A 26,430-nucleotide genomic window follows, 5' to 3' on the forward strand; every position below is an offset into this window, starting at 1 on the left:
ACACAATGGAAGAAATGATATTAGCTGTTGCAGAAGTGAGAGGAGATCCTGTGTCGAATGGTTTCCCTGTAAAATGACAAGAGAAAAATCCTCACATTAGTTTCATTAGTTAGATCTTCTTTATTTTTTTCCTATGCAAATACCCACAGCCTACATTGTTTCTGGACAGATCATTTTAAAAACAGCTTATGACAATGTAGTGACACAATGAGATAGCAAAGATAAATGAGCAATCATTTGAAATAAACGGGAGACCCCCATGAAAGACTTGTTACTGTACTTTGTGTTGGGTACTTTGCAAGTTACTGAGAAGTTACCCATGACGTGGAATTTGCCTCAATTACAATTTCATCCAACAGCGATGCGCACATTTTATTTGGAACGGCAAATCAGTTATTCATGATGTCCAGTGTTAGGAAATGGAAATGATCCACGCCACTCACTCCTGTGAGGAGGGAACAATTGTACACTCATACAGCCACACAGAGCTTGTACAAGACAGACTTTTCAGAACCACACAGATTTGTGAACAAACGGCAACGAAAGAACGGCGAAACAAAACAACTTGGATAAATTACCAACTAAATTAATGCAGCTCTCAAATGTCCGCACACGCTTTCACAGTGCGTTAACATAGTACCTTGGTGGTTTTCAAACACCTGAGTCAGGTGGTCACATTCATCTCGAATTTTAGACTCAGCAGTTCTTTTGCCCATCCCAAAGTCTCTCAGGGTAGAAAGGGCAAAACGTCTCATCTCTTTCCACGAGTCTCCGTTTGCAAACAGTATTCCTGCAAAACACAACACCCAATCAGAGGTTGTACAGCCCTGATGGAGTCTCGTTTTCACCCGTTTTTTTTTTTTTTCCCCCTGACGCGCAATGAAGGTCACACTCACCATGACCTCGATTCGAATCCTCAAATATCGGGGTGATATCTCGGTCTCCAAAGTCTTCAGCATGATTCACCAGAGCCTCTCTGACTGTCTTGTACCCAGTCAGGACCACCACTTTCTTGATTCCAAAGTAAACAGTGAATACAGACCCATACGTCTTTGATAGCTGAAAGAAAAACAAACAAAATCACCAAAACAAAATTCGAATGCGCGATTGTAAAAATACCAAAAAAATGTTTCTGACCATAAACTTGAAAGAATAGCTCACCTCGCACAAGCTTTGGTGGGGTTTCTTCAGATCAAGTTGCATTAAGTTTCCAAGAATTGGCAGAGGCCTTGGTCCCGGGGGCTCCTGTCCCCTCGGGGTTTCACTCAAGTTTATAAAGACATTATAAAAAGCCAGCAGGAGAACAGCAGCTCCCAACACAGTGGTGGGACTGGAGAAGAGGAAGAAAACCAAATCCTCCACAAGACCCATTTCTTTACTTGTGAGGCGAACTGCTGGTGGCTGTCGGCTTCATATGAAACTCGAGCATGCATACAAATCAACAGGTTTACAGTCGGGCGGCCTCCTAATTATCCTGGGGCTTTCTGCTGTGTCATGGCAACCTTTACCTTAAACAACACACAAAAGCCTGAGAGCATTTGGGGATATGTTATACAACCAGCAGTAAAACATACACAAAACAGCATATGTATAAAGTCCACATGCTGACACAATCAATGAATGACCAGGCCAACTTCGAGTTGGAACAGAATTGTTTTTGTGTCTAAAGGATGCATAATTTTCCCCATACAGGCCAACCAGATATAGGCTATAAGGTTTTCAATTGTACATTTTCTTACTGAAATGATGAAACCCAAACGAGGGACCCATTAAATCTTTATTTCAAAAGAACAACCACAAATCATTTATCAAGGTATTGAATTCATATCTGTAGATAGGTAATATTCTGGATTTACTCTCAGGATGCAGTTGATTTTATATGAAACAGAGATGGATGATGCATTTCAGGCACTTGGATTTTGAAGTATCTTTGCATCCTGGTACTTTGCATCAGCCTTTTTTTTTTCCAGCCATGACAATCCAAGTGGGCTGAGGCATCCAGGGACGTATCAGGGACTGGAATAGGTGTCGTGTGAATAGGTGTTATAGAGAAATCAGGTTTCGATATAACTGGATCTGGCCTGAGCCCCGTGTGAAAGCAGCCGCACTCGCAGGTTGGACCACTCCCCCCCTTTTCACCACCTTGTTGACAACACATCTCTGACTTATACAGCTTCAGACAGGGGGGAGCATGTCGACACCCCATCTGAATGCCTTTCTGCTTCAACACTTCTTTTTTATTTCCTGCACAACACCGAATGAACCGAAAGAACACCAGTCAGTAGACAGCAGGCCTGTGCAAAGTGATGAAGTACCAACCGTGGCTTTGAAAGGAATTTAAGCTGCTGGAACTCAAGTCAGTTTGAATGCAATCCAATTTTCTTTAATCCAATAAAAACTTCATTGTTCATTACAATACGGCGGCCCAGAAGGGCCAACGCCATGTCGCACATTCCACAAATACACGACGCAGCATCAAGAAGCCACAATGCAACAGCGCTAGAGCTGATTTCATGGGAGTCACTCGCCTCACTTCTATGCAGTGAATCACTCCTCCATGTACAAATCCAGGCAGACATTCCAAACATAGAGAGATGAGATCTGTGGTGTCAGTTGTAATGACTCCGTGGAGACTGTCATCGTTACAATCCAACAGGGGGAAAAAAAGAATACAGCTCAGTCATTCACAGGTGAGGTCACTCATTTAGAATGCATTGAACCCTTGCACTATGTAGTGTTTAGATAATGCAACAATAATGTTTTATGAGTAATAATTCAAATTTCACCCATCTATGGGCTAACTAAGGAATTTCCCGACGAAGGAGGAGTGGATTGGAACCGTGGCAGAAATACAGAGCTTGGAAAAGCTAACGTTCTCGCTGAACTTTAGTACTGACAAGTTCACTAAACACTGGCATAAATGGAGGATTTATTTTGATGTACCGACCTAATTAAAAAAAATAAAAAATAAACCATAAAGAATGTCTTATAACTACATGGATACAAGGTATATTAACTTATATATATATATATATATAAAATAATATATAATAATATAATGACTAGTTCAATGATGCAATATACTCTGATTATAACCATGTAACATGAACATATGATAAAGAAAAGAAAACGACTTTTTCATGTTTTTTGGTTGTTATATATTGCTTTTTTTGTATGTTGTGTGTATTGTATTTCTTTATGTCTACCATGTAATCCCGAAATCTTGTAATAAAAAAAAAGTAAAAAAAAGAAAAAGAAATTCATCCATCCATCCTATATTGTTCAGGGTCACGGGATGCTGACACACATCCCAGCTGAGTACAGGTGGAGGGAGTTTTCACATGGACAGGCAACCAGGGCAAACCAACTCGGGTAAATTCCAAGTCACTAATAAGCCTCAAATGCACATTCTGGATCGCGGTAGAAAACCAGAGGAAATCCTCACAGGGAGAACATGCAGACTCCACACACAAACCCATGATTATGGTGGAGTGGAGAGTATTTCACACTTCACGAACATCGAAGTTAAAAAAAATAAAAATAAAATCATCAAAGACAAACAAAAGAACAATCTAATGAGTGAAGAAAATGAAGATGAATAAACATTTTGCGGTAGAAAACATGATTGACGGTTTATACTATATAGGCCAAACTTCCACCAGGGACCTTTTATGTGAGTTTGTCATTTGTTCCAATTTTAAAGCATAAAGGTCTATTTTCTTCACCAGTCTGAATGTCAGTTATTACATTTCTGTGCCATGAATTAAAAATTTTAATGTCGGTGAATCAGTACGGGCTTGTTGGTGTCAGTCAGGTCTGGGCAATGACACACAGATCAAACACGGCTCGCCTCCATTGAGAGCACTGTTCATTTATTTTAAAAAGGTAATGATACATAGAGAGTGGAGAAGGTCAGTGTTCATGGTACAATAGAGTACACAATTACAATGTGATTTTCCCTTTTTTTTTTTTTATATGCGGTACAACATGTTTCAGCATCACTCAATCCTCTGATATCTGCAGCAAACGTTTCAAATTCTTCAGTGAGCCACAATTTCTGTTATTCATGAGATCTGAACTGTGCAAATACACAAACAAATGTAACAAACATGAAAAAAAAAATAATCAAGCAGGTAGTTAATCCTCTGAAGACCAACAGACAACATATTCTGGAATGTCAGTCTTGACTCTCTATATAACAGCCGGTGGCATGAGGAGAGCACTTTAAATCATTTCAAGCAGTGAATGTCAGCAGAGTGGTTTTTTTTGCTTATGCATAAGACAGTATACATTCAAGTCACTTCAGTCAAGTGATTCATTTTTGAGAACAGGAATGTCGTTTGCACACTAATGCGAGTTATTCTAACAGGTAATCCCTCCCAGATTATAACATTATTTACCCCTTACAATAGGCAAGTCACCATTAACGTATTCTCTTGGATATTCGTGGGAATTATTAGTAGAAAAATTGTAACTCTAAATATTTTTCTATCTAATCCATACATCTTTGTACAAGGCCTTTGAGGAATGGGCCAGTTTCTCACTGAACGACGGAGCAGAGAACAAACGCGATGCTGATCATTCTTCCCTAAACGAAGGCATTTGATTGGACGCAGAGGAACTTAAGTTCAACTTTCAAAAAACTGTGTCGGCCTTTTCTTCTTCTTTTTTTTTTTTTTATTGCATTTTTCCTTCTTTCCCTGAAGAAGCAGCTCCACATAAACAATACAGATGACATGGCAGTTGAGCTCATCCTCTGCACGCACACACGCACACACACACGCACACACACAATACATGGCTGCAGAAATAAGGAAACAAATGCCCCAAAGCTCAGCCTCCATTTAAAACTTCCATGTCACAAAAGACATTTGTGGGTTTCTGAAACCGATGTAAACTGAACTGGCTGAAACCCACATGCTGCTGTCTATTGTACGGCAGCAAAAACTGGAACCCTGCCTCGAAAAAAGCAGGAAGTAAAGTAATAATAATGGACTGAATGTACTGGATTAATCTGCTGTCAGGACGGAATTCTGTTGTTCGTTAGCAGCGCTCACTTCTCCCAGTCTATTTATCCGTCAGTTTGTTTTTGTTTTTTTTCAAACATGCATTCATTTGTGATCCCAGAACAGGTTTTTAGTACCAACACATTATGTACCTCCGGCCTCAACAAGAGGCTCTTCATGAAAACCAGTCCTTTTGGAAATGGGCAATGTAAAGACCCAAGAACCCTCACTTCTTCGATAAGGCTCAAAGGTGTGCAACAATTACATCAATAACGCACCGACTGGAGTGGTTCATTCTCATGTGATCGCCGTGGCGATCACCAAAATAAAGCACCCATTCTCAGACGGGGAATAAAACAGTAAAACTCATAAATAACTAAAGAAAACGTTTGAACACGTGAGTGCAAATAAACACATATAAACCCCGTCACACGCAATGCAGAGCAGTAGTATCTATTAGGTGGCTTCATCGTCTTTGTCCAGCTTCGCAAGGTGCTTTCACTGCGAGTTCATTACTTGGTACTAATCAACAACCCAACATCAAAGTGTATTTTCCTACTTTCACATGGCGACAAACAGCATGAATGACCGAACAAAGACGCACCGCACTGACACGGAAGAAGCAATGCTGACGCCGACACTCGCGACTGGCCCACTGATATTCAGATGTTAAATGGAGTAGCTGCTGAGTCACATTTCGCCCCGGCCTGTATTCGCTCTCGCCGCGCAGCCGAGGTTTAAGTCAAGAGTTTGCAGGCCGCGGAAGGCGGACGGACGGACAGACTCCTCGACCCGCCTACTTCCTCGAACTCTGCGTGCAGTGCTGGAACTGGGCGAAGCTGAGGAAGACTTGCTCCAGCGATATCTGGCTCACGCAGTAGTCTTCGATGCGGTATTTCTCTTTGGCGGCTTCCAAAGTGCCAAACACCTAGGCGGGAGAGGAAGACGTGGAAGAAGAAAGCACGGAAAAGGTGTGATGAGCTTGTGCGAGCCAAGGCTTTTAGCCAATATCACAGTTTCCGGCTCAACTCGATATCCTTTGAACCCTGAATTGAGATAAATATACTTTATTTATGAGCTCATTACATGCAGCGACTGCTCATTTTGTCTCTGTATGTGCCACTTTTATGTAATTCAGCACATTATGCACCAAATACCTAAACTATAATCATAAATACACTTTCAAGGGCTTTCAATGACTCTTTTTCTGTTTTTCCAAAGCCCCAAAATGGATCTCAAGACTAAAGAAGAAAAAAAATAAATAAATGTTGAGGTGTGTTTAAACATTGCTTTGTCATATTGCGCTCTGTTGACGCTTACAAAGCCATCTGAAACCTGGAGCACTCAACAAGTGGACCAGCACCATTACAATCAGATCAATTCTGGTCAGTATTTCTTTTTGTTGCATTTCTAAAAAATATATTGACCATATATAATTATTAATAAACATCGTTGTGGTGATTATTTAAGTTCGGTAGTATCACACACATTTCGACATCAACAGTTTCATACAATTTTCTTTAAATCCGGAGCAAAGAACTGCACACATAGCCACACTTGCAGTGCATCATCATGGCCACTAAAAGGAGATATTGCACTGCACATAGACGAGGATGATTTCGCTCTAGAGTTTCACCTCATTACCAGTACAGATTATTAAAAGAAAAGAAAAAAAGTATGTAGAAGAAAAAAAAGAGGAAAAAAGAACACGTTGAGAAGAAAAAAAACCCCACTTAAAAGAAAGAGAAAAAAAAAAGTAAATGAAGATAGACAATCTGTGAATTAGGTAGTGTACCTGTGCCCAGGTCAGTGTTTTGTCCGTCAAATGGTAGTGAACCATTCCCTGGTGCTCATCCTTAAGCTGACTTCCTGTTGGGATAGAAAATCAACAGTTACAAATCGGGGTTTTTTTGTTTTTTTTTAATATAATGTTGGAGTGACAGATCTTTTTTTTAAATAAAATAAAAATAAACAACACCCACAAGTGTTTATTGCAAACAAACTCTGCCAAAGAAATACATTTATGACTCACTGTTTCCTGCCCACTCAAATCTACAGTCAGCCATGATAACACATACTGTTGTGTTGTTTTGCATTCTGAAGCATACTGACACCTCGGACCTGGGAAGGTGCTTTCAATGAAGTCTTTAAATAGCAGCAAGTCGCTGTCCTCCAGCTCAGCCTCCACGTGCACTTTGGCCAGCAACGTGTAGCCACTGCCAAACTTGCTCTTCAGATGCTGGGGACTCCCGAGGCACTTGAACTGACCATTCACCATCACCGCCAGCCTGGTGCACAGAGCCTCACACTCCTCCATACTATAGAAGGGAACACATTCAAGACAGCAGGCAGGGATGTAAACATCAAGATTTAGTAAGACTTCTTTTTGCCCAAAAAAATAAAGAAAGAAAGAAAATCTGTACGAGCTCACCTATGAGAAGTGATGATTATGGCCTTGCCAGACTCTCGAGTGCGTGTCACTGCGTCCCACAGGAGCCTCCTGGCCACAGGGTCCATCCCGGTTGAAGGCTCATCCAGGAAGATGACTGGAGGTCCACCGATCAGAGCCATGCCAGCACTCAGCTTCCTCTTGTTTCCACCACTGCATGTGGTCACAGCGCCATGTCACTGTCACACCGCCCGTCAACACAGAAGAGCTCCACTCGGAGTCATGTCTGCAAGCATCCACTCACCTGTAGCTGCGGACCAGTTTGTCGGCATGCGGCTCGAGCAGCAGCGACCTCAGGACGTTCTCCACGCAGCCCGACACATATTTCTCTGGTATCCCTCTCAGCCTGGCGTACATGCTCAGGGTTTCTCTTCCCGTCATGTGATCCAACACAGCATCAAACTGAGGGCAGTAACCGATGCGCTGCTGCACCTGCAACCCCCACATCAAAGTTTCATTTGAATTTAAGCGTACAGAAAGCAGTCTGGTTGTACAGTGAATTTGTTTTTTTTCTGACACCCTCTCCTCTCACCTTCTTGATGTCCCTACGGATGCTGTACCCGTCAATGTAGGCCTCTCCTGACGTGACACTTTCGTCGCCCGTCAGCATCTTAAACGTTGTCGTCTTCCCCGCTCCGTTGAACCCCAGGAGGCCGAAGCACTCGCCTTTCCCTACTGCGAGGGAGAGTCGATCCACAGCCAGAAGACTCCCCCCGCTGCTGTACACCTGAGATGAAGAAATAATACAATAACACTTATTCTCCTCCTACAGAGGCAGACGCCTCCAGAGACTAACATGTTCCAACACACTGGCATCCAGTACTTGTATATAAAACCTGTATAAACAAGCACAACAGAGCTGGGCTTCATACCTTGGCGAGTTCCTGCATTACAAGAGGGCTCCCAACCATGGACTCCACGACTGGCTGGCACTCCAGCACACGTTTCCTCTCGTCGGCCACATCTCTGTCCTCCGGAAGCACTGCTGCGTCCTCTATCAAAGGCAACTAACACACACACACTAAATGTGAGGCATGTAAGGCCATGAATCTATGACTCATGAAACAGTTTCATATTGTTTTCTTAAATCAGCTGCTGGAGCTTCACTCTGAAATACAATTTCAATTATCATACTTTTACCTCTTATCTGTTGCAATTTTCTTTTAAATACAAGATATAAATGTAGAAAACATAACCTATTTTATTTGCAGACGTTCTCCTTCATTATCAGCTTGCTGTCGTGCCTATGATTAATAACACTTTATTTATATAGGTTTCCATTGGTGCATGATTAATTCACACTTTGTATAAAGTTTTTCATTGGTGAAACAAAGCCCGTTTCATACGTCTAATTAATGCATCTACCTGTTTGCGTCTTCGTCCCAAAGTGGTGAGCAGTTGCCACAGAGTGCGCACGCACTGCAGCTCAATAACAAACAGTAACACGATGAAGACGACACCCTGCACCGAAAAGGCCACGAGGAACCGTCCCACACCAGGCTCTGACATCGAAAAGTAGTTTGTCTGGTATGTGATGTCTAGAAAACCAGAAACAAGAAAGAGCTGGCTTTGTCAAGAGCTCCAAGAATGCCATCAATGTTCAATTTCGGAATTGAAAGCATTAAAAATTGACACCGATTTTCATTTGTTTTACTCGTCACAGCAGTTCTAGATCATTTGCACTGTTTGTGGGTGTGACTGTATGACCTTCACAGACATAATAATGTTATTCTAACAAGATTCACTGAGGCAGTACTTACTCAAAACTTGACAAACTGTTTTGCTGATTGGACTGGAAGTGCAAAATGTGATAAATTCATAGTTCTGATAGAACTGGCTAAAAGACATCCCCAGGCAGTAGTTTGGGAAGATCAGGAACACCTTGTCCAACAAGCGCGACAGGTTCTGCAGCTTCAACTCTGGGAGAGGGGGATATAAAGAGGTCATCAGCAGGAGTGTTCACCTTTTTCTTCAGGGTTTTCCTACATTTTTCAGAGCTTGGACAGAAGAATCATGACTGCAGTTTATTTTTCAACCGCAAAAACCTCCACAGAGCAAACTCCTTTTACAAAAGCAAACAAATCAGCCAGTATAAGCTATAAGCTCACTAAACATAATCCCTCGCCAACTGTCTGATTAGGGATTGATGCACCTCAGAAGGAGATGCCTGGGATACTTGAAACAACCCACTATATTTACAGGAACGGGCGTGAGCCAATAAAACAGCCTATCTTAAATATATGAGGAAAAATAGCATTGAAGGTGCAGACTTTACATATTTAGTGAACCAGAGTCAACAGAGCGGAACAATATGTAGTTACTCAGCTAATGTACAACTTCAAGACATGATGTGCTTTAGAGTCAAGCAGCCAGGCTGAAGAGTTTAATAGGCAAGGTTTTAAATGCTCAATATATATTAATGCCACAAAGGAAATATAGTACATTCCTGACAATTTAAGAGTTTCACAGTGGCTTCACTGAAGAGAACGATGATTAGGGAATAATAGAAATTACTGGAGTTAATCAAATCTAAATACCATAACTCCACAAACGTCATAGAAAAAGTTAGGGAGTGAGTTTATTACTCATGAATAGACAAACAGACGAAAGCACTTGAAAATAAACATGGACCAGCAGCACATGTAGGAGTTGTTCATATAGGAGGGATTTCATGCTGAGATGGAGAGGCTGTTCTTATTATCTGTGCAGTATTATTTCCAGACCAACACTTCCAGTGTATCCTCGCTCACCTGGGATTGTCATGATGGTGACAGCCAGAAAGGTAGAGGTGCCAGATATCATGTTGAAGATGGTGAGGCGTGTGTAGGCAGTCGCAGCAGTGGAGAAGAGAAAGCTGAGCAGGTACATAAGAGGCACCACTGCCCAGCCATACAGGAAAAGTAACAAGAACACGTCTACAAGGTGGTTGTCTTCAACGAAAGCTTTCACTCCAAATGCTTTGAATACCACCTGGGAGTGGAAAAACAACAACACATTAAAACATGGAGTAAAAAAAAAAAAAAATCTATACATACTGTCATCAAGACAAAATCAAAAAGGGAATGTGATACTAACCAGCATGAGGAGACAGGGCAGCACGAAGTTGATCAAGTCCCACATGAGGGCTGAAAACCAGAAATTTGACAGGTAGACGCCGCTAACCTGCTGCACATGCTTGGACTTGATTGAGGACTCCGTAACAAGCAGCAGGGCGAATGTGCTGGACAGTGAGGCCATACCATACATCAGGTTGATGGCAATAGCAAACCCTGTCTTCCCCCTAAAAAAATGTTTTTAAGATAATTAGGAAAGATGAGAAATAGGAAAACTGAGATTCACCTGTTCTGATCATTATGTTGTTTCTAGGTAATATTCCGAAGAAAAATCAGCAAACAGTAAAAATTCAAAGCTAGACAAAGCTATATTGGGATTAAAGTATACAAAAGCAAGATGTGTAATTCATGATTTGGTGTGTGGTGCAATTACTGCAGAACTGGCTGTGGGGTGTTACATGTGAACAATATGGTGGAGGAGTGATGGAGTTAGTGTTTCCATAGTAACAGTCGAACGCCCTCCAGTAGAGTTTGGCATAGGTTACAGCAGGCGTGGATCCCCTCCGGTTTGTGCTTTTCCATGCATTAACTTAAACGGATCCCACAGACCATCAACTATTAACCAACAGCTCGATAAGCCGATAAACTGCAACGTTTTGAAGTAAACAAGAAGGTAAAGGATATTTTTAAGTAATTAACCTGTATTTTTAGCGATGGCATAATTTGGGTAGTTACATTTTGCATGGTTACTTTATAGGTGGATAAGCTGAAAATTTGTAAATAGAACTGCATTTTAGTTTAAATCTGTTTTAAAATACTTCCTTGGAGTGGATTTTGGCAACATCTGTCAGTCAAGTCTCTTTGCAATTGAACACGAAGGAAATACACCGCTGCTAAGTCAGTTCCATTCAAACTTTTCAAACCAAAGCCACTTTTTCGGCTTCTGCTGGAAAATGATAAAACTATAAATCACTTTCACACAAAGCTATCACTGTTTCCAAGTTTCAACTGTGATATGTTCTGGACATGAGACCTATGCGACCCCCCCTCTGCTACTCACTCGGAGAGCCGGCCCCGGGCAGCCTCGGATATGTTGCGTGGCATGGGGTAATTGCCCGTCTCAATAGAGGCGTTCGGCCCAGCCAGAAGCTTGAAGAGAGCATTGTCCACCATCATGAGGGCTGTGGCAGGTGTGTGGTAGCCCTCATTATTGAAGTAAGCGGTTGCCTCCGGGTACTGGCGGATGCTGCCTCGGAAAGCAGCGCCGACCACACAGCGCTCATTAAAGCTTCCCCCTTCTTCCTCTGCCTGAGTCAGGATGTAATCAGTAAAGTCTACAGGGAAAGAAAAAATAAAGCATAAGGTCAATAAAGAGTCCACAAAGCAGTGAGTGCCGAGTCTTTGACTTTCTCCTCGTGTTTACCAGTGATATTGATGAGTTGGCCGAGCTGGGCAGACAGCTGGGAGTCGTATGTTTTTGCGAGACTGGCGCTCAGAGGACTGGCCTCCGGCTGCAGAGCCACGGGAACGCGGGTGTGACCGTAGCGGCTGAGTGCCAGCCTCAGCTGAGGAGCGTTCTGGTGGTCGGGCAAAGTGCGTGCCACAACTAAGGCCACAACAGTGAAGACTAAAGGGACAAGGAACTGGGCCACCATCACCTTCCAGTTTCTCCAGCTGTACAGCGCCCTCTTCAGGAACATGGCGTAGAACTGCTGCATGTGTAGTCTGACCTGGTGAAAGCAAAAAAAAAAATGAAAGCGGAGATGTGAGTGGGAGTCCTTTGAAACCGTGACACAAATCAGTTCACTTCTTCAGTCTTACCCCGGTGTTCATCTTTATGTTGGAGCAGTCCTCTGAGATGAGCGTGCCGCTGTCGGTGAAATCGGTGACGTCGGTGAAGCCGCTGATGCTGCTGGCATCATCCGTGGTCCAGTCGTGAGAGCGCCTCTCATGTTGGTACTGTAGGGCGGGCAGCTGGATGGCCTGGATGTCCAAACTGGAATCCACAAGCTTTCCAACTCTGGAAAAAAAGACATTTTTAAACTATGTCATTAAAGAATTGCCAATAGTCGATTCATTTTTTTAATTGACTATTAGTGAGTTAGTTTGGCTGTCAAAACAATCACAGACAGCTAAGATTCCAATAAAATGCTACATTAAATAAACACTTTAAAAAAAAAACAATGCTGAACAATACATCAAAACAGACATGCAGTGAGAGTTGTTTAAAGTGAGAAGAATCTTTCCAAACGGAGTATCTTTTTGTATTTCTTTTCACAAGCTTAGTAAGAAGCAGAAAGCCAGGGCTGCTCACAAACAAAGCGATTCCTGAGTTTTCTTAATTCAGTTATTGGTGAGAAAAGGCTCCAACACAACAGGACAGATCGAGTTATACTACAAATATACAGATCTTTGGCAAAAGCAGAGAGGATTTTCAAGCCATCTCTCTCGTCCATCCTCTCGACAGCTTTTAACAATGCAATACATAAAATAGAATTCTTAAAAACTGATGGTGTGCCCTTTGACTGCCCCAACAGCAGCACACAAGGTCAATTTCATCATTTGGTTTGTCAGCCCTTTGATTTTCCTAACCCTTTTACTAGCCCTACCTCTGAATATTATTCCAACAGAATCCAAATTTTAATAAGTTTCATTATAGTTCTGCGGCTATGCAATAAATGAGCATATTTCTTTGGCTATAATATTCTGAACACCAGGGGGAAGATTAATGACCAAATGTTCAAACAGCAGCTATTTATGCCGTCATGTCTGCTGCTTGCTGTATAAAGTGCAAATAGCCAGACCTCACTGCTGGACTCGCAGTATGACGCATAGATAATGAGGTCTCGGCAGCACCAATTACAAAGTTAACACCTGTGCACTCAGAAGTAGCAGTGTTAGCCGCCTTGTGCTCCTTGCTGCAGATAAACATCTGAAATCTGCAGGGAAGCACAACTAACTGCCTAGTAAACATCCTGAAGCTACAACTGAGAAGAACAAATGAAGGATAGGCAAGCAGATCACCTGCTGTTCTGATCCCCAATTAGAAAAAAACAAAAGCAAGAACAAACAAGCATTGTTTTTACGGTAGAATGTAATTCAATGTTTCATGAAGTCTGAAAACCAATATACAGCACTGGGCAAACGCTTGGGAGTCTAAAATGAAGTGACAGTACCTTAGGCAACGTTGTTTTCTGGAGTGGCTAAACGATTTATATTTCTCACTGGCCGAAGCATAAAAAAAAAAAATGTGGCTTTCTACAAAAGGATGAAACATGTATCTCTATTCAAAAGATGAAACAAGATGGGACTGCACAGTGCTGTAGTGGTTAGCACTCTTGCCTCACAGGCCCTGATCTCCAGCATGATCTGTGGAGCTTTCGTGGTGTGTTTGCATGAGTTGTACAACAACGCCACAAATCCCATTTTAAAGCTGGATACAATCAAGGTGATGGACAAGAATATACTACACGAGAGAAAAAGGAGCCACGTGAACAGTGTGTAATGAAATCCTTCATATCTATTGCATTTAAAACTGAAAAATACTTTTATAGCTGTGCTTTATATTATTCAAAGTTTAACCCATTTTAAGCTCACTCACAGGACTATGTTTGCTAACATTTTAATGTCAATATAAATAAATACATTCAGGTTGTCAGTAAAACCTCATGGTGAGCATTACAAATAAATGTCATGAGGATGAAGAGCTTCTTTCAAGGACACACTCACAAATAATATTCATCTCCTACCTGAGAAAAACCTCTTCCATTGTGGTGACTGAAGCTCCATAGCTGGCAATGCCAAGCTCGTCTCTGTTCATCTCCAGCTCGGCAAACAGCAACTCAAACCTTGAGAGGAAGCACAATACACAGATCACACAGTGTCTAAAATGGTCGTATGAGATGTGGAAAATTGTTGGGCAGATGCTTTCAAAGTATTGGAGAATTAATGTGGAAATGAATTGATATGAAGCGAAGACATTCCCGGATAATGGATGCTGATGACGTGTAGTCCATCATATAATTGTAGCTGTATAGTCTTTTTAGCCATTAGGCCAGTGCAGACACTGAGCTATTGTGTGAGAAGTGTGCTGTACGTTCCCAATAGTGACAAGACTTACTTGCTGGTGCTTTCTTTCGGGAGTATGTAAGAGAGCTCGGCTCCAGCGCTGCTCTCCAGTGTGGCATTCGGAACGTAAAGGTGAACAAGGCGGCTGATCTCAGACACGTTACAAAGGGCATCCTTAACTATGACCATGTGGTAACCAGCACCTAGTGGGTGAGATAAAGAAACATTATTCTTCATTGCTTGTTTAGGCACACTGACATAATTCATACGGATGTCTAATCGACAGATTTTCAGTTTCTTGGATTATCATGATACATCTTCATCAACCATTTCATTGCTGCAATTTCACTTCGCTCTTCACTGACCGTATTTGTTCTTCAGGAAAAGTGGTGACCCGCAGCACTGCAGCTCTCCTCCGGCCATGATGGCAATGCGATCTCCTAGAAGGTCGGCCTCGTCCATAAAGTGTGTGGTGAGCAGGATGGTGCGACCGCGTTTCTCTCCTTGCAGAAGGTCCCAGGTGGCTCGTCGCGCTGACGGATCCATTCCCGATGTTGGCTCATCTAACATGACCACCTGGCAAAAAGAATCCCTTCAATAAAGTGGCAGTGAGGAAAGTAATCAAACAACATATGAGGTGAGTGATGCTTGTGAAAATCCAAACCTTGGAGTCTCCAATGAGGGCAATGCCAATAGAAAGTTTTCTCTTCATGCCACCAGAAAGGGTCTTAGAGTGAGCCTGCCGCTTGTCCTCAAGGTTGAGGATACGGATGATGCGGTCCACCTCGTCTGAAATCTTGTCTTTGGAGAAGCCTTTCAGCTAGACAAGAAAGAGTCACAATAAATGTAAAACATCCACACTTCCATCCAGGCAAAATGCAGCATCTATTTCACGGGAATGTCAATGGAATGTCCAGCAGGAAGTGTTTTCACCTATCCTTCTCTTGTGTACACGCGTGTGCTTTTGCGTGGAGCTGCGTAACTAGTCAGTACCTGAGCGTAGAAGAGCAGGTGCTCTCTGACTGTGAGGTTATCAAACAGTACATCATGCTGTGGACAGAGTCCCAGGCTGCGTCGGATCAGATTCATGTCCTGAATGATGTCATAACCATTGATATAGGCCCTGCCACTGGTCGGGGGAAACAGACCTGAAACGTGGAGGAGGGGAGGTTAATATTGTGTAATGTGGCACGTTCAAGTGTATACATACGACATGGATTTCATAGTTGTACTTGTTGATTCTTTTACCCGTTAGCATGGACAGTGTTGTGGTCTTTCCAGCACCGTTGTGTCCCAGCACGACTGTGATCTGTCCTTCAAACATGTTCAGTGTGAGATCCCGTACAGCCTGCCGCGTCTTGTTGCCTAATTTGAATTCCTGTCAAAAGTAAAACACACCAGATATTTTCATGCATCACCTGATCAAGATGGTAGGGGGCAGAGTAGGCTTTATCATCTCAATAACCCACTGCGGCACTAACACCGAGGGCAGCGCTGGAATCAATTCTGGCATTTTTGTGGCATTTTGCAGCACCTGCACCCTCCTGCTTTAAAGGGGTTGAGTTGACCCCTCAGGTCAAAGTTTTGCCCCCCGCTCACCTTGGAGAGGTGCTTGATCTTTATCCCAGAGACGAGTCCAGCTGGTTCCCCCTCTATAAACTCTCCTTTCAGAGCCTTTTCTGCATCCTCCTCTTCCTCCTTCTCGTTCACCAACGCCATGCGAGGGCTGCTGCACCAGTACGAAGGCTGCAGAATTAGAGGATTGACAGGAAACAAAATAAAGCTTTACAATTGATTTAATCACTTGGAACATTGGTCATACATTAATTTATGTAGCAAACAGCCAAAAAAACAGCAGAATATATATTCACACACTGTGTTTGCTGGATCAAAGCAATTGTTTTATGAAATTAAAAGAGCAGCGGGACACAATGGTTCATTAAAAATTAAGAAGAGAGCTAGGCAACATTACATTTATTCATGAGCGTTGTGATTGTTTCGTGACCGACCCATGGTGCACTTCCTCAAAAACCAAGTCATGCCTCTAATTTATCCCGTGTAGAAACAGTATCTCACACCCACACACAGTGGACACAAAGTAAAGTTTGTCAACATCTAACCCACACCCTGCTGGCAGTCTCCTGAATACCTGACTACTGGGAAATGAATTGACAAGAGTTTATTTATGTGTAAGGATGAGTATGTGAGGCAGTGGCATTTCGTGGTCATCCATAGTTGTTCTAAAGATAAACCTAATTTGTGTTGGCTGGAGAGACTCAGACATTTCCTGTTATTATAAATAGATGACCTCAAAGACTTCCTCTGTCCGATAAGTTGCGATCCCTTTCACTCCTACAATGAGAGTGCAGCCACGTCTGTAATCCAACACAAGTTCTTCGGCAGGGGACCTCGACCTTGACTTTGACACTATCCGATGGTGCTGTAATTGCTGAACACTATCTACATTCGGCAGGAAAAGCCTCATCATATTGAGCCAAGTCATTCCTTTAGACACACACGCGCGCGCACGCACGCACGCACGCACGCACGCACAGTTCAGTAGTGATGAGGGTGTCACTATTGGTATATGTGTTTGCAATTATGGTGAGTACAAATATCACTGACAAAAGAAATTTTCTCTGACGACAGACTGCTCGATAAAAGGAAAGGAAAAAAAGGTTGTTTTAACTCAACTTCCACCCGGCATTAAAATAGCTTTGCTGATTGGAGTGCAACCAGACAGTAGATAGACAGATATCCTCGGGACTGAGAATGGATTGTAATTTAACTGGCAAAACCCATATTCACAACGTTTTTGTTAATCACTTGTGAATCACTTTGATGTACAATTTATCATCTGAAAGGTGACCTAGAAATAAAGATGGATTAATTGATTGTCAGTTCACATAAAGTGATAGTCAACTGCGACTCTTATCAAGGACATAGTTTGCTTGTGGCCCAGGTCCAATACTAAATGAGTGTGATTCCTGATAACGCTTTATTGTAGACTTTGCAAACGCATCATAATACCAAGTGCAAATAAATAGGGGTTAACGTTACATTTGGGAATAACCTGACTAGGAGATGCATTTTATTATTATTATCATTAATATTATAAGTGTAATAAAGAATTTGGAGATACTCCACTCATGCAATTGCATTTGGTTGGCCTCAATGCAAATGATTCTATTTGCAAGTATGAATGCATGCTTGAGAAACTTCGTTTAAAGCATACCAATAAAAAGAAATAGGATGGCAGAGGTACGCCATACTCCCCGGGAAACACTGCCTCCATGTACCAGGCCACGAGTCCATAGAGAACCGAGTCAAACAGCAGCAAGCACAGGACCTGAGCCATGGAGAAGTCATCATCCACTGTCACAGAGGCAAATAGGTTTGACCACTGGATTCCCGTACCTAAAAAAGCAACAAAAAGGGGAGGATTCACCAATAGCAGTTTTACCAGAGGATGTACACAAAGAAAAGAAAAACAAAAAGTTGATTTCATCATAGTCTCATGTCTCACCTTTTCCTTCAAACATTCCTATGAGCTGTGCGCCCATGGCCATGGCCACATTGGAGATAAGGCAGGCTGAAACCTTCTGAGCATGGCTCAGTAAGTCATAGCGTGGCCACAGGAACAAATAGGGCAGGTAGCTGAGGAAATACACGAACCCACCCGCTGCTGCGGCCACGTTGGCTGAAGTGAAAAAGCAAAGAGAGAATGTAAGACTCGTGATTAATGTAGGCGCAATCGCAGTTCTTGTCACTTTCGGTGGTTGCGGCTACAAACGAAGAAGATGGCTGTCCTGTTAGCTGATGAAACGCACACAAGTAAATGAATATGGGGTGGAAACCACTCCAAAAGCCAATCTCTCTGACTGACAGAGCAAATCTGTGAGTATTGTTGAGAAGAACCCACGAGAGGGCACGAGAAAGAAGGGGGGAAAACAAGTTGGCTCCTGTGAATGACTTCTAGGTATATTTTTCATTAAATTTCTGAACATAAAACAGTAGGACTATATCTACTTGGAACATGCAGCGATCAAGCGCCATCAACTATTCCTAAACAGTCCATCAGTGGGAGGCAGGAATTATCCACACAGCTGCACACACAAGGAAAGCCAGAGGAAAAAAGACGGTTTGTTCAAAAATGGTCAGAAGGTCAGTGAAAGATCCTTTCTGTTGGCTCGGCCTAGTTTTCGTCAAAGCCTTTCACGCCCCCTACTTTCAACTCACTCCTACAAATCATTTCTCATTCAAATATCCCTCTAAGCAAAGCAAGAGTTCAAAATATCATGATGTTGTTGTGGTTTAGAAATTATTCATATATGAAGTGGCTCCAAAAAAACAAACACGCCATTTTATTGACTTCAACCGAGCCGCTACATTTCACCATTGTTCTGCTCAGGCTGAGAGACGGACGCCACAGACAGACTGGTTAATCAATGCTATTGTGTCAAAGCAATTGAGGAATACTGTCGAGGCAGGTGACAATGCAAAAAGCGCTCACAGCATGAAAATACAATATTTTTTAATGTGAACAAAGGACAACATCGCTCGCTGTGTAAACAAATAAATGGAGGCTTTTAGGATCTGTTCCATCTACCCAGTCCCTGTGGACTGAGGGTTTAATTGTCTCATCTAATAATAAAGTTAATGTTTCTAATAAATGGAGTGGAAAAAAGCTTAAACTTCAACATGGCCGGCGAATCAGTAAATAAGTGCTTCTGTGCCATTTCCTTGGGAACGGCTGAATAAAACCGAGGCTGAGGAGAATTTGTAAACTGAGCAGCTTTGTTGTGAAAAGCTGGACGGGGATAGAGGCTTGTTTGTATGGGAAGCTTTGAATGATCGAGGGAGAGGAGGAACCTGAGCAAGGGGAGATTTAAATAGTTTTCTTTATCGTAGCAGTTGTCCAGGCCGGACAAGACGCTTCAATTTCACACATCTGAAGACATAAAGTAATTCAAATCACGAAATCGCAAGGATTTCACCTAAGAATTGGCACACAGACATTATATGGGATGGAGATCTAGTTACCATTGAACGAATATTCATCAGTCTGTGTGTTCTTCATGTGTGGGGTACTAAAACCATGCATTTGAGGATCATTGCATACAGGTGTAAATGTGTGTGGCTTCCTGTTTCCCTGTGTTTGAGCTGCAATGAATTGGTGTTCTGGCCAGGATGGACCTTGTGTTTCGCCCCTCGTCAGCTGGGATTGACTCATTATATTGGATTAAGCGACAGAGAAGGGTGGGTGGATGGAGAATGCTTATAGTGCCATACTTAACTCTTTACTGGGCAAGTTCCTAAGAGTTTCTATGTGTTCCAAGAAGTTTCCAATAAAATTGTTAAACTTGCCTACTACTTCAGAGGCACTGTTAAGAAATTTCAGATCATAAAATTGTAAGAGCAGCCATAAAAAAAAAAAAACGCTTTGAGTAAACAGAAATAACTTAACCGTTATCTCAGAAGCCAGCAACACACCTTTGTTTGAATGAGAAATAGTAAATGAGCGGAAACACACACACCTCTTGAGAAGAAGGCACTGATCATGAAGCTGAAGTTAATGGTGGCCACGGTGAAAGCGAGCAGGAAGACAAAGACCAGCGTGGGGTCGCTGTAGGTCAGCACTGCTCCATTAGGGCTCACCTGGAACAACACAATATGTCAGGAGTCCCCTTTGACTGGCCCGTGTGCATTTTCAACTTCAGATAACACATTTTGGAAGACACTGTGACAGTGACTCACCTGAATACAGAGGAGCAGAGTAACAAAAAACACTGAGATGGAGAGGAAGAGGAAGAACATGAGGAACCAAGCACTCCAATGTAGCCAGTTGCTGAGACCCATCATTCTCATGTACTCCTGAGAAGCACGGGAAAGGACAGAGGTGAAGAATGAGTCGGACATTTCCCTCATTCACACACACACACACACACACACACATGCGCAGACTCTCAAAACACACCTTGAGCTTCCGTTCCTTTTCCTGCACGACGGCCCGAACGATGTTGAGGGACGTGTAGGTGAAGCTCAGCACCAGCAGCAAGGGCAGCTGGTTCTGGATGGCCAGGATGAAGACATCGTAGATGAAAGCTGGGAATGGAAACCGCGACAGGACCACTCGTATCTGTCGCAGCAGGTGTGAGGCAGCGCTTGGGTTGTGCGAGCGCATGATGGCGCGGTCCACTGCATGCTGCACAGCCAGAAAGCCCTCTCGGTAATAACCTTACAAAGAAATTAAAGATATGACCACAGTGTCTCCTAAAACCTCTCTCCAGAAGTCCGCACTAATTCTTCTTTGGCTGTCATGTTCACTTCATGTGATTCAAACAACTTCAACGACACAATGGTAAATTAGGCAAATTGCATTTAATACCAGCCACACAGTTTGTAACACCACAAATAGCCGATGAATCATGGGAGGGTGCGCTGCATTCGACTGAAAAGGACTCAATGATACGTGGGAAAGATGTGCAGAAATCTGGTTGTCACGGAAACCCATCCTGAAGAAATATCGGGTGCCAAGGAAATAGACAGAACTTGTGATTGATTGGTTTTTGACCCAGCAGAAAAATAAAACTATTTAGAAACGGTTACGTCTTAAAATCTGTCATTCAAAACAATGGGAAATGGGAAAGAAAGGTCAACACTCGTTGAATAAAAGCGCTCACCGGGTGTGCCCCCTGGTCCGCACTGGGGCTCTCGGGGACCCGGCAGCTGAAACAGGGGGAAGAGGCTGAGCGTGTGCCAGTCCAGGTCGCTGTTTGGGTTCAGCTCCGACTTCTCCTTGGCCGGGGCGTTTCGCGGAGTGAAGCTGAAACGCAGGTGGTAGCTCACCTGTGCAGCAAGAGCACAAAGCAAGAATAGATTTAACAGAACCTCGCGGAGAGCAGAAGAGCAAACTGCACTCTCTATGGATCACTGAATTGATTTGGCATCAACAAGTGGAGTAATTCGCTTTTAGTCTGCACTAAAGACCGAGCTGATCGAGGTTTTCCAGCTGAGAGTGACTGAGCCACAGAGTGGAGGCAAGCAGGAGAGATCAATTTAAAAATCACAAGTGAGGAAAAAAGAGAGTAAAAGGTTACGTGTCATATTTGGTTTTATTCCATTTTTATCATTTGATATGCCACATAAATGACACTGATCCCAATTTCAGTTATTATTGTCCATGTTATTGTTTTTAGGTTTTAAGTCTATTTATGTAAAACACTTTGGTTCAGCTGTAGTTGTTTTAATGTGCTTTACAAATAACGTTGAGCTGAGTTCACACTAAAATATACGCGTATCTATTTCTCCCTTGTACTGCACTGACCACTGGGAGATCTGATACTGTCGGCCTTCTCATCAGTCAATCAGATTGTGTTATACAACACTTTTCTCACATGTCAAATACACTTTAAAGTGTTTCAATAATGACTGACAACACGAGGATTGCTAAAAATGGATTACACACATTTAAGTCTGAAAGACTCGATAAAGCTTTTAATGAGAGGGATTCCACTTAATGAAATGGTGACATCATCTGTTGTGTCGGGTTTTATCAGCCACACAAGCATGTATAGCTTTTCTTCTCGTGTGTTCAGTGTTTTTCCTCTGAGCAAACAAACCAACAAGGAAGCGGAAAAGAAAGTGTAAAAACCAGTATTACTGGTAGCACTTGACAAGTATACACATGCGACAGCCCTGTGTGTTGCTACCTGGAGTGGCAGCGGTTCGTCATCGTGGGTGAAGGGATGCTCGAACACCACGGCAGCCAGCACCTTTCTGGAAGTTGGGTCATTTCTCACATATTTTTCAAACTGTTCCTCCGTCTCAAAGCCGCGCACTGGAGAATAAGCACATCAACAAAGATGATCGAATTAGCTGGAGTGTCGTATTCATGTCACGTATTCCTGCATCCAGGCCTGTCTCGTTGTCCGACCTTGGTAGTCATCGTTCTTACTGACAGGCCAGAAGTTTGGTGGAGACACATTCAGCATACCAAATTCTGTGACCAATTATTATTTTTTTTTTTAATCAATTGTACGGTTCAAACCAATGTAACTGAGAACACAGATGCTTTCTTCCACACGGAGGATAGATCATCTATTAAAAACAAAGAGAGAATCCCCATGAGGAGAAAACATAACAAACTTCAACATCAATACCAGACAAATGAGGCTGAAAGAAACGATTTGATTCTCCCCCCGCCCCCCACTGTTTAAGAAATCCTTTTTTTTTTTTTTCCCCTCAACATATTTCTCAATGTTCTACTTATCACAAACACACAAGAGTCGCTCTTTGGCAACGGAAAGCAGCATTGCAAGTTCCAGGGTTAAATCTGGGTCAAACTCTCAAAACAAATACTCGCCTCGAGATACAAAGGGCAGAGATTGTAAGACGCAAAGCTGCCAACAACGCAGGTTTAAACCGGCTCTCCACACTCTCCTGAGAGCAACAGATTCAATCACAACCAGCATTTCTTATTTTATAGATAAAACACGAAAGATTTCATTGCTGCGCCCTTATTTAGATTTAAAAAAAAAAAAAAAAGAACTCAAACTTAATATATTTAAAGCATGCCTCCTCTGTGTGGACAGAAAGTTACGTTATACAATAAGATAATACAGATTTTCTCAGAGGTTACCCAACATGCGTTAATGTGCCTAAAAAAAAATCTCTCTTCCCAGATCAATAGTGATAAATCACCCTAAAATAAAATCAGTTGAATTAGATAATGAAAAAAATTATAATTTCTGGATCGAAAATAAAAACTATTTAAAATTCTAGTTATCTTTTAAAGATTCAATCAACAATTAACTAAATAAAGGATGAGAAATAATGTTCTGAATCATTGAAAATCCTGCTTTGACGTAATATCTTACCATTTGTTCAATATTATAATGCAAAGAATTAAGGCAGTAGTGTCACAATGATATTGTAACAAACAGGATATTGGTCACACGCTTCAGTGTGTGGAAGAAAAGAAGAACTTTTAAACACAATCTGGGCTGAAATGTCAATGTCCTAACTAATAAACTGGTTGTGTTAAGCTGGTAACTGGAAACACCTTTCTGTACGTCTTTTTGAAAGCCAGTTAGCAAACAAAAAAGTCAAACTATCATATTATGATGATGAAACTATGAGTAGTTAGATAGATTAAGGATCCAAAATTCTACAGTTGTTGTTCTATTTTTTGGGGGGGTGTTAAACCAGCTATAAAATGGGACTTTTTCCACAATGATAGAACACGCATGTGAGTAATCCTTCAAAAGCAGCTTTAAAACTTTAGAAATGGCTGAGCAGAAAGTAACTGACTAACCAGCTGAACAGATATACTGTAACCCGTTGAAATAATAAGATACACAAAGTGGTAGAACAAGTAATAATATAACAGTCCAAAAACAGTGGAGAAACTGTTACAATATTGCAATAAAACAAGATAATTCGTTAAGTTAAGAAATATATTTATAGAGGGAGCAACAAAAGAATGAGTATAGATCAAATATATAAAAAGGGACTTGTTCACTTTTTGGGATAACAGCAAATCTTGAAATAGCAAACATGCAACATGATGGCGTTCATCTGATGGAGAAGGACAAGGTAAAAATGTTAAAACAACAAGAAGCCCCGGGTTAAAAGAAGAGTATAATTATCGAGTCAACTAACAGTGACTGATTTTTGTGAGTGTTTCCTCTAGGTTGATCATTCCCTTCCACCTTTCCCTCTCAATGCCCAAACCATTTAAATAATTCATTAAAAGCTGAGCCGGGATCTAAGACGGCTGAGAGGACGACCTGCTTCTTCGTGCCTTTAGCTGCCACCAGCCTCATACAACAGCTCCATGCCTCCCTCGATAATTCTCCGCTAAAACAACATCAGCTATACAAAGAGCCCGCTACTAACTCGTCAGTCAGACATGTTGATCTGGAGAAGGTGTGTGTGTGTGTGTGTTTGAGTGCGAGTGTGAAGTGGAAAGAGACCAGATGGAGTGGAGATGTGCTGAGAAAACGGACAGGCCGTAGTGTGTGAGCTGTCTTTCGCCAGCCGATTCCAGTCTGGCAGGAGAGCAGGGCGCAGCCTGTTTGTCCTCCTGAGAATTGTTTCTAGAGAAACCAGTTCCCCGGTCAGTCCTGATCGACTACTACAAGACAGCGTCATGGCTGTGGTGTTTGTGGGAGTATGGTAGTACTCACAGCTGAACCTTGTTGCAACATAACAATGATATTTACAGCAACTGATTTCTCAATTTCTGGACAGAACCTCACAGGTTTTTTTCTATTGTCGTTGTCATTGATGTTGCAGATCAGCTGTAATAAGGTCAAGGAATTTAGCTTTTCGCGCCTCGGCATGTGGACTAGTGATGTTTCAAATTGAAGTGCATAAGGATTGTATTGATAATCCAATCGGACACAATCCAAAACATTAAACCCCTCACTTTGAACGAAATGTACTATTTCAACAACCCCGCATTGTTTTAAATCACGCTGATCATATATTCTCTCACCATTACCTACCCGAGGAGAGTCGCAGGCTGCCTTGAACGTCTTCTGCCAGCTGCCGCACCACGCTGGAGTTACCAGGCACGTAGGCCAGTTGAAGGTTTCTGAACCGCAATGTGGGTAGCGAGTCGACGGCAAAGCTCTCAAATATTGTGGCATTTGGATGATCCGTGAAAGGCACCTTCTGACGCAGCACGATGAGGATGCCGGAGAACAGCAGGGGAAGGAGTATCTCCACCAAAGTCACCAAGATCTGACGTTTCTGGAGAGCAGGAACCAAAAGCCACAAGCCATTATTTGGGATCAAAGCACAAAGTCAGCCTCGTTGGTATGTTCTGCTCTGGTTATTTATTGCCTGTTGAAATGTACACAAGAATTACAATTTATAGACAAAGCAGTAAATCTTGGTGTACAGTTGTTAGAATTTGTATAACCGTAAGTGGCAGACGGTTTAGCTTATTTTGACAAATTGAAAAAGACGCTCCATCTTCACTCCGCCAAAGATGTAAAAGCAGAACTGTTCTTGTATTGTCATCATGATTATCACGTTACTGTCTCATTAAGAAACAGTTCTGTTTTCCAGTAAATTCTGATGTTTTTCGCCTGTATGAAAACATCCAGAAATACAGCATGTGACTTCAAAACCGCAGATATGTCCAAATTTGAAATATGTCAATTTTGTCTCAAGTGTTCAAGATATTGGCAAAAGTCAAGCATGCAACATTTGGGACCAGAACTTTTTGTTGAACACTCTTATGGGCCAAAGTGAGAAAATCTCCACAATGTTAACGGATGACATGCACTCTGTTGTAAAGCAGTATTTCTCAATAACTGCAGTATTGTGAAACTATTAACTGATACTAGTGTTTAATATTGGACACGAAAGCTACAGCAGCAAACAAGCCGAAATGGGGCAATACAGTGTGTGTCAGGGGAAATCAAACTGGGGTTTTGTAAAAAATTATCTCCCATCATTGATTAAAAACTGACTGAACCTGGTGATATGGTGTTCCCTGGAACACAATAGAAAAAATGTGACTGTGTGTTTTCAGCCTCTTGACCTATGTCACAACTATTGAATGAAAAGAAATTAAAGCAAACACAATAACTAAAGCAGCACCTTCACCTAAAGATATCCATATAAGGCTGGAGAAAGCATGCGAGCGCTACCAGCATGTTGACCTGGCTCGAGCCTGTGACACAATAACACAGCACAGGCAGACAGTACGAGGGATCATACACATTTCTAGTCGCTGGAGGCCACAAAATGTTAGATGGTTTGTTGGTTTTATGATGATGCATAAGCCCATACCTTCAACACTGTCACACAAGCAGTGCTTCAGGAAACACAAGTACTT

At 42.2% G+C, this 26,430-nt stretch overlaps 2 protein-coding genes across 2 annotated transcripts in view; both read right to left on the reverse strand.

Moving 5' to 3' along the window:
* LOC308125082 (cytochrome P450 2K1-like) overlaps nt 1-321 on the reverse strand; it is a gene marked incomplete at its 5' end in the record, with an annotated part of 4,935 nt that extends 4,614 nt beyond the window's left edge. Inside the window, 2 exons of the mRNA XM_080488578.1 lie at nt 1-66; nt 318-321. The exon at nt 1-66 is cut by the window's left edge and continues 95 nt beyond it. Coding sequence (XP_080344704.1) covers nt 1-66; nt 318-321 — 70 coding nt within the window. The remainder of the gene's footprint in view (nt 67-317) is intronic.
* abca3b (ATP-binding cassette, sub-family A (ABC1), member 3b) overlaps nt 1-26,430 on the reverse strand; it is a 38,225-nt gene that overhangs the window by 10,424 nt on the left and 1,371 nt on the right. Inside the window, exons 3-33 of the mRNA XM_080487787.1 lie at nt 25,088-25,334; nt 22,289-22,416; nt 21,260-21,425; nt 20,554-20,813; nt 20,334-20,450; nt 20,114-20,234; nt 18,103-18,276; nt 17,812-17,993; nt 16,176-16,322; nt 15,825-15,954; nt 15,570-15,724; nt 15,241-15,396; nt 14,942-15,152; nt 14,629-14,779; nt 14,258-14,356; nt 12,330-12,528; nt 11,932-12,238; nt 11,569-11,842; nt 10,531-10,735; nt 10,206-10,425; nt 9,216-9,374; nt 8,821-8,993; nt 8,328-8,462; nt 7,988-8,182; nt 7,700-7,887; nt 7,438-7,608; nt 7,128-7,324; nt 6,802-6,875; nt 5,807-5,934; nt 1,162-1,264; nt 897-1,059 (exon numbers count right to left, since the gene is read on the reverse strand). Of these exons, the coding sequence (XP_080343913.1) occupies nt 897-1,059; nt 1,162-1,264; nt 5,807-5,934; nt 6,802-6,875; nt 7,128-7,324; nt 7,438-7,608; nt 7,700-7,887; nt 7,988-8,182; nt 8,328-8,462; nt 8,821-8,993; nt 9,216-9,374; nt 10,206-10,425; nt 10,531-10,735; nt 11,569-11,842; nt 11,932-12,238; nt 12,330-12,528; nt 14,258-14,356; nt 14,629-14,779; nt 14,942-15,152; nt 15,241-15,396; nt 15,570-15,724; nt 15,825-15,954; nt 16,176-16,322; nt 17,812-17,993; nt 18,103-18,276; nt 20,114-20,234; nt 20,334-20,450; nt 20,554-20,813; nt 21,260-21,425; nt 22,289-22,416; nt 25,088-25,334 (5,335 nt within the window). The remainder of the gene's footprint in view (nt 1-896; nt 1,060-1,161; nt 1,265-5,806; nt 5,935-6,801; nt 6,876-7,127; nt 7,325-7,437; nt 7,609-7,699; nt 7,888-7,987; nt 8,183-8,327; nt 8,463-8,820; nt 8,994-9,215; nt 9,375-10,205; nt 10,426-10,530; nt 10,736-11,568; nt 11,843-11,931; nt 12,239-12,329; nt 12,529-14,257; nt 14,357-14,628; nt 14,780-14,941; nt 15,153-15,240; nt 15,397-15,569; nt 15,725-15,824; nt 15,955-16,175; nt 16,323-17,811; nt 17,994-18,102; nt 18,277-20,113; nt 20,235-20,333; nt 20,451-20,553; nt 20,814-21,259; nt 21,426-22,288; nt 22,417-25,087; nt 25,335-26,430) is intronic.

This window comes from Lipophrys pholis, assembly GCF_963383615.2.
Source record: "Lipophrys pholis genome assembly, chromosome: 19".
Taxonomy (NCBI): Eukaryota; Metazoa; Chordata; class Actinopteri; order Blenniiformes; family Blenniidae; genus Lipophrys; species Lipophrys pholis.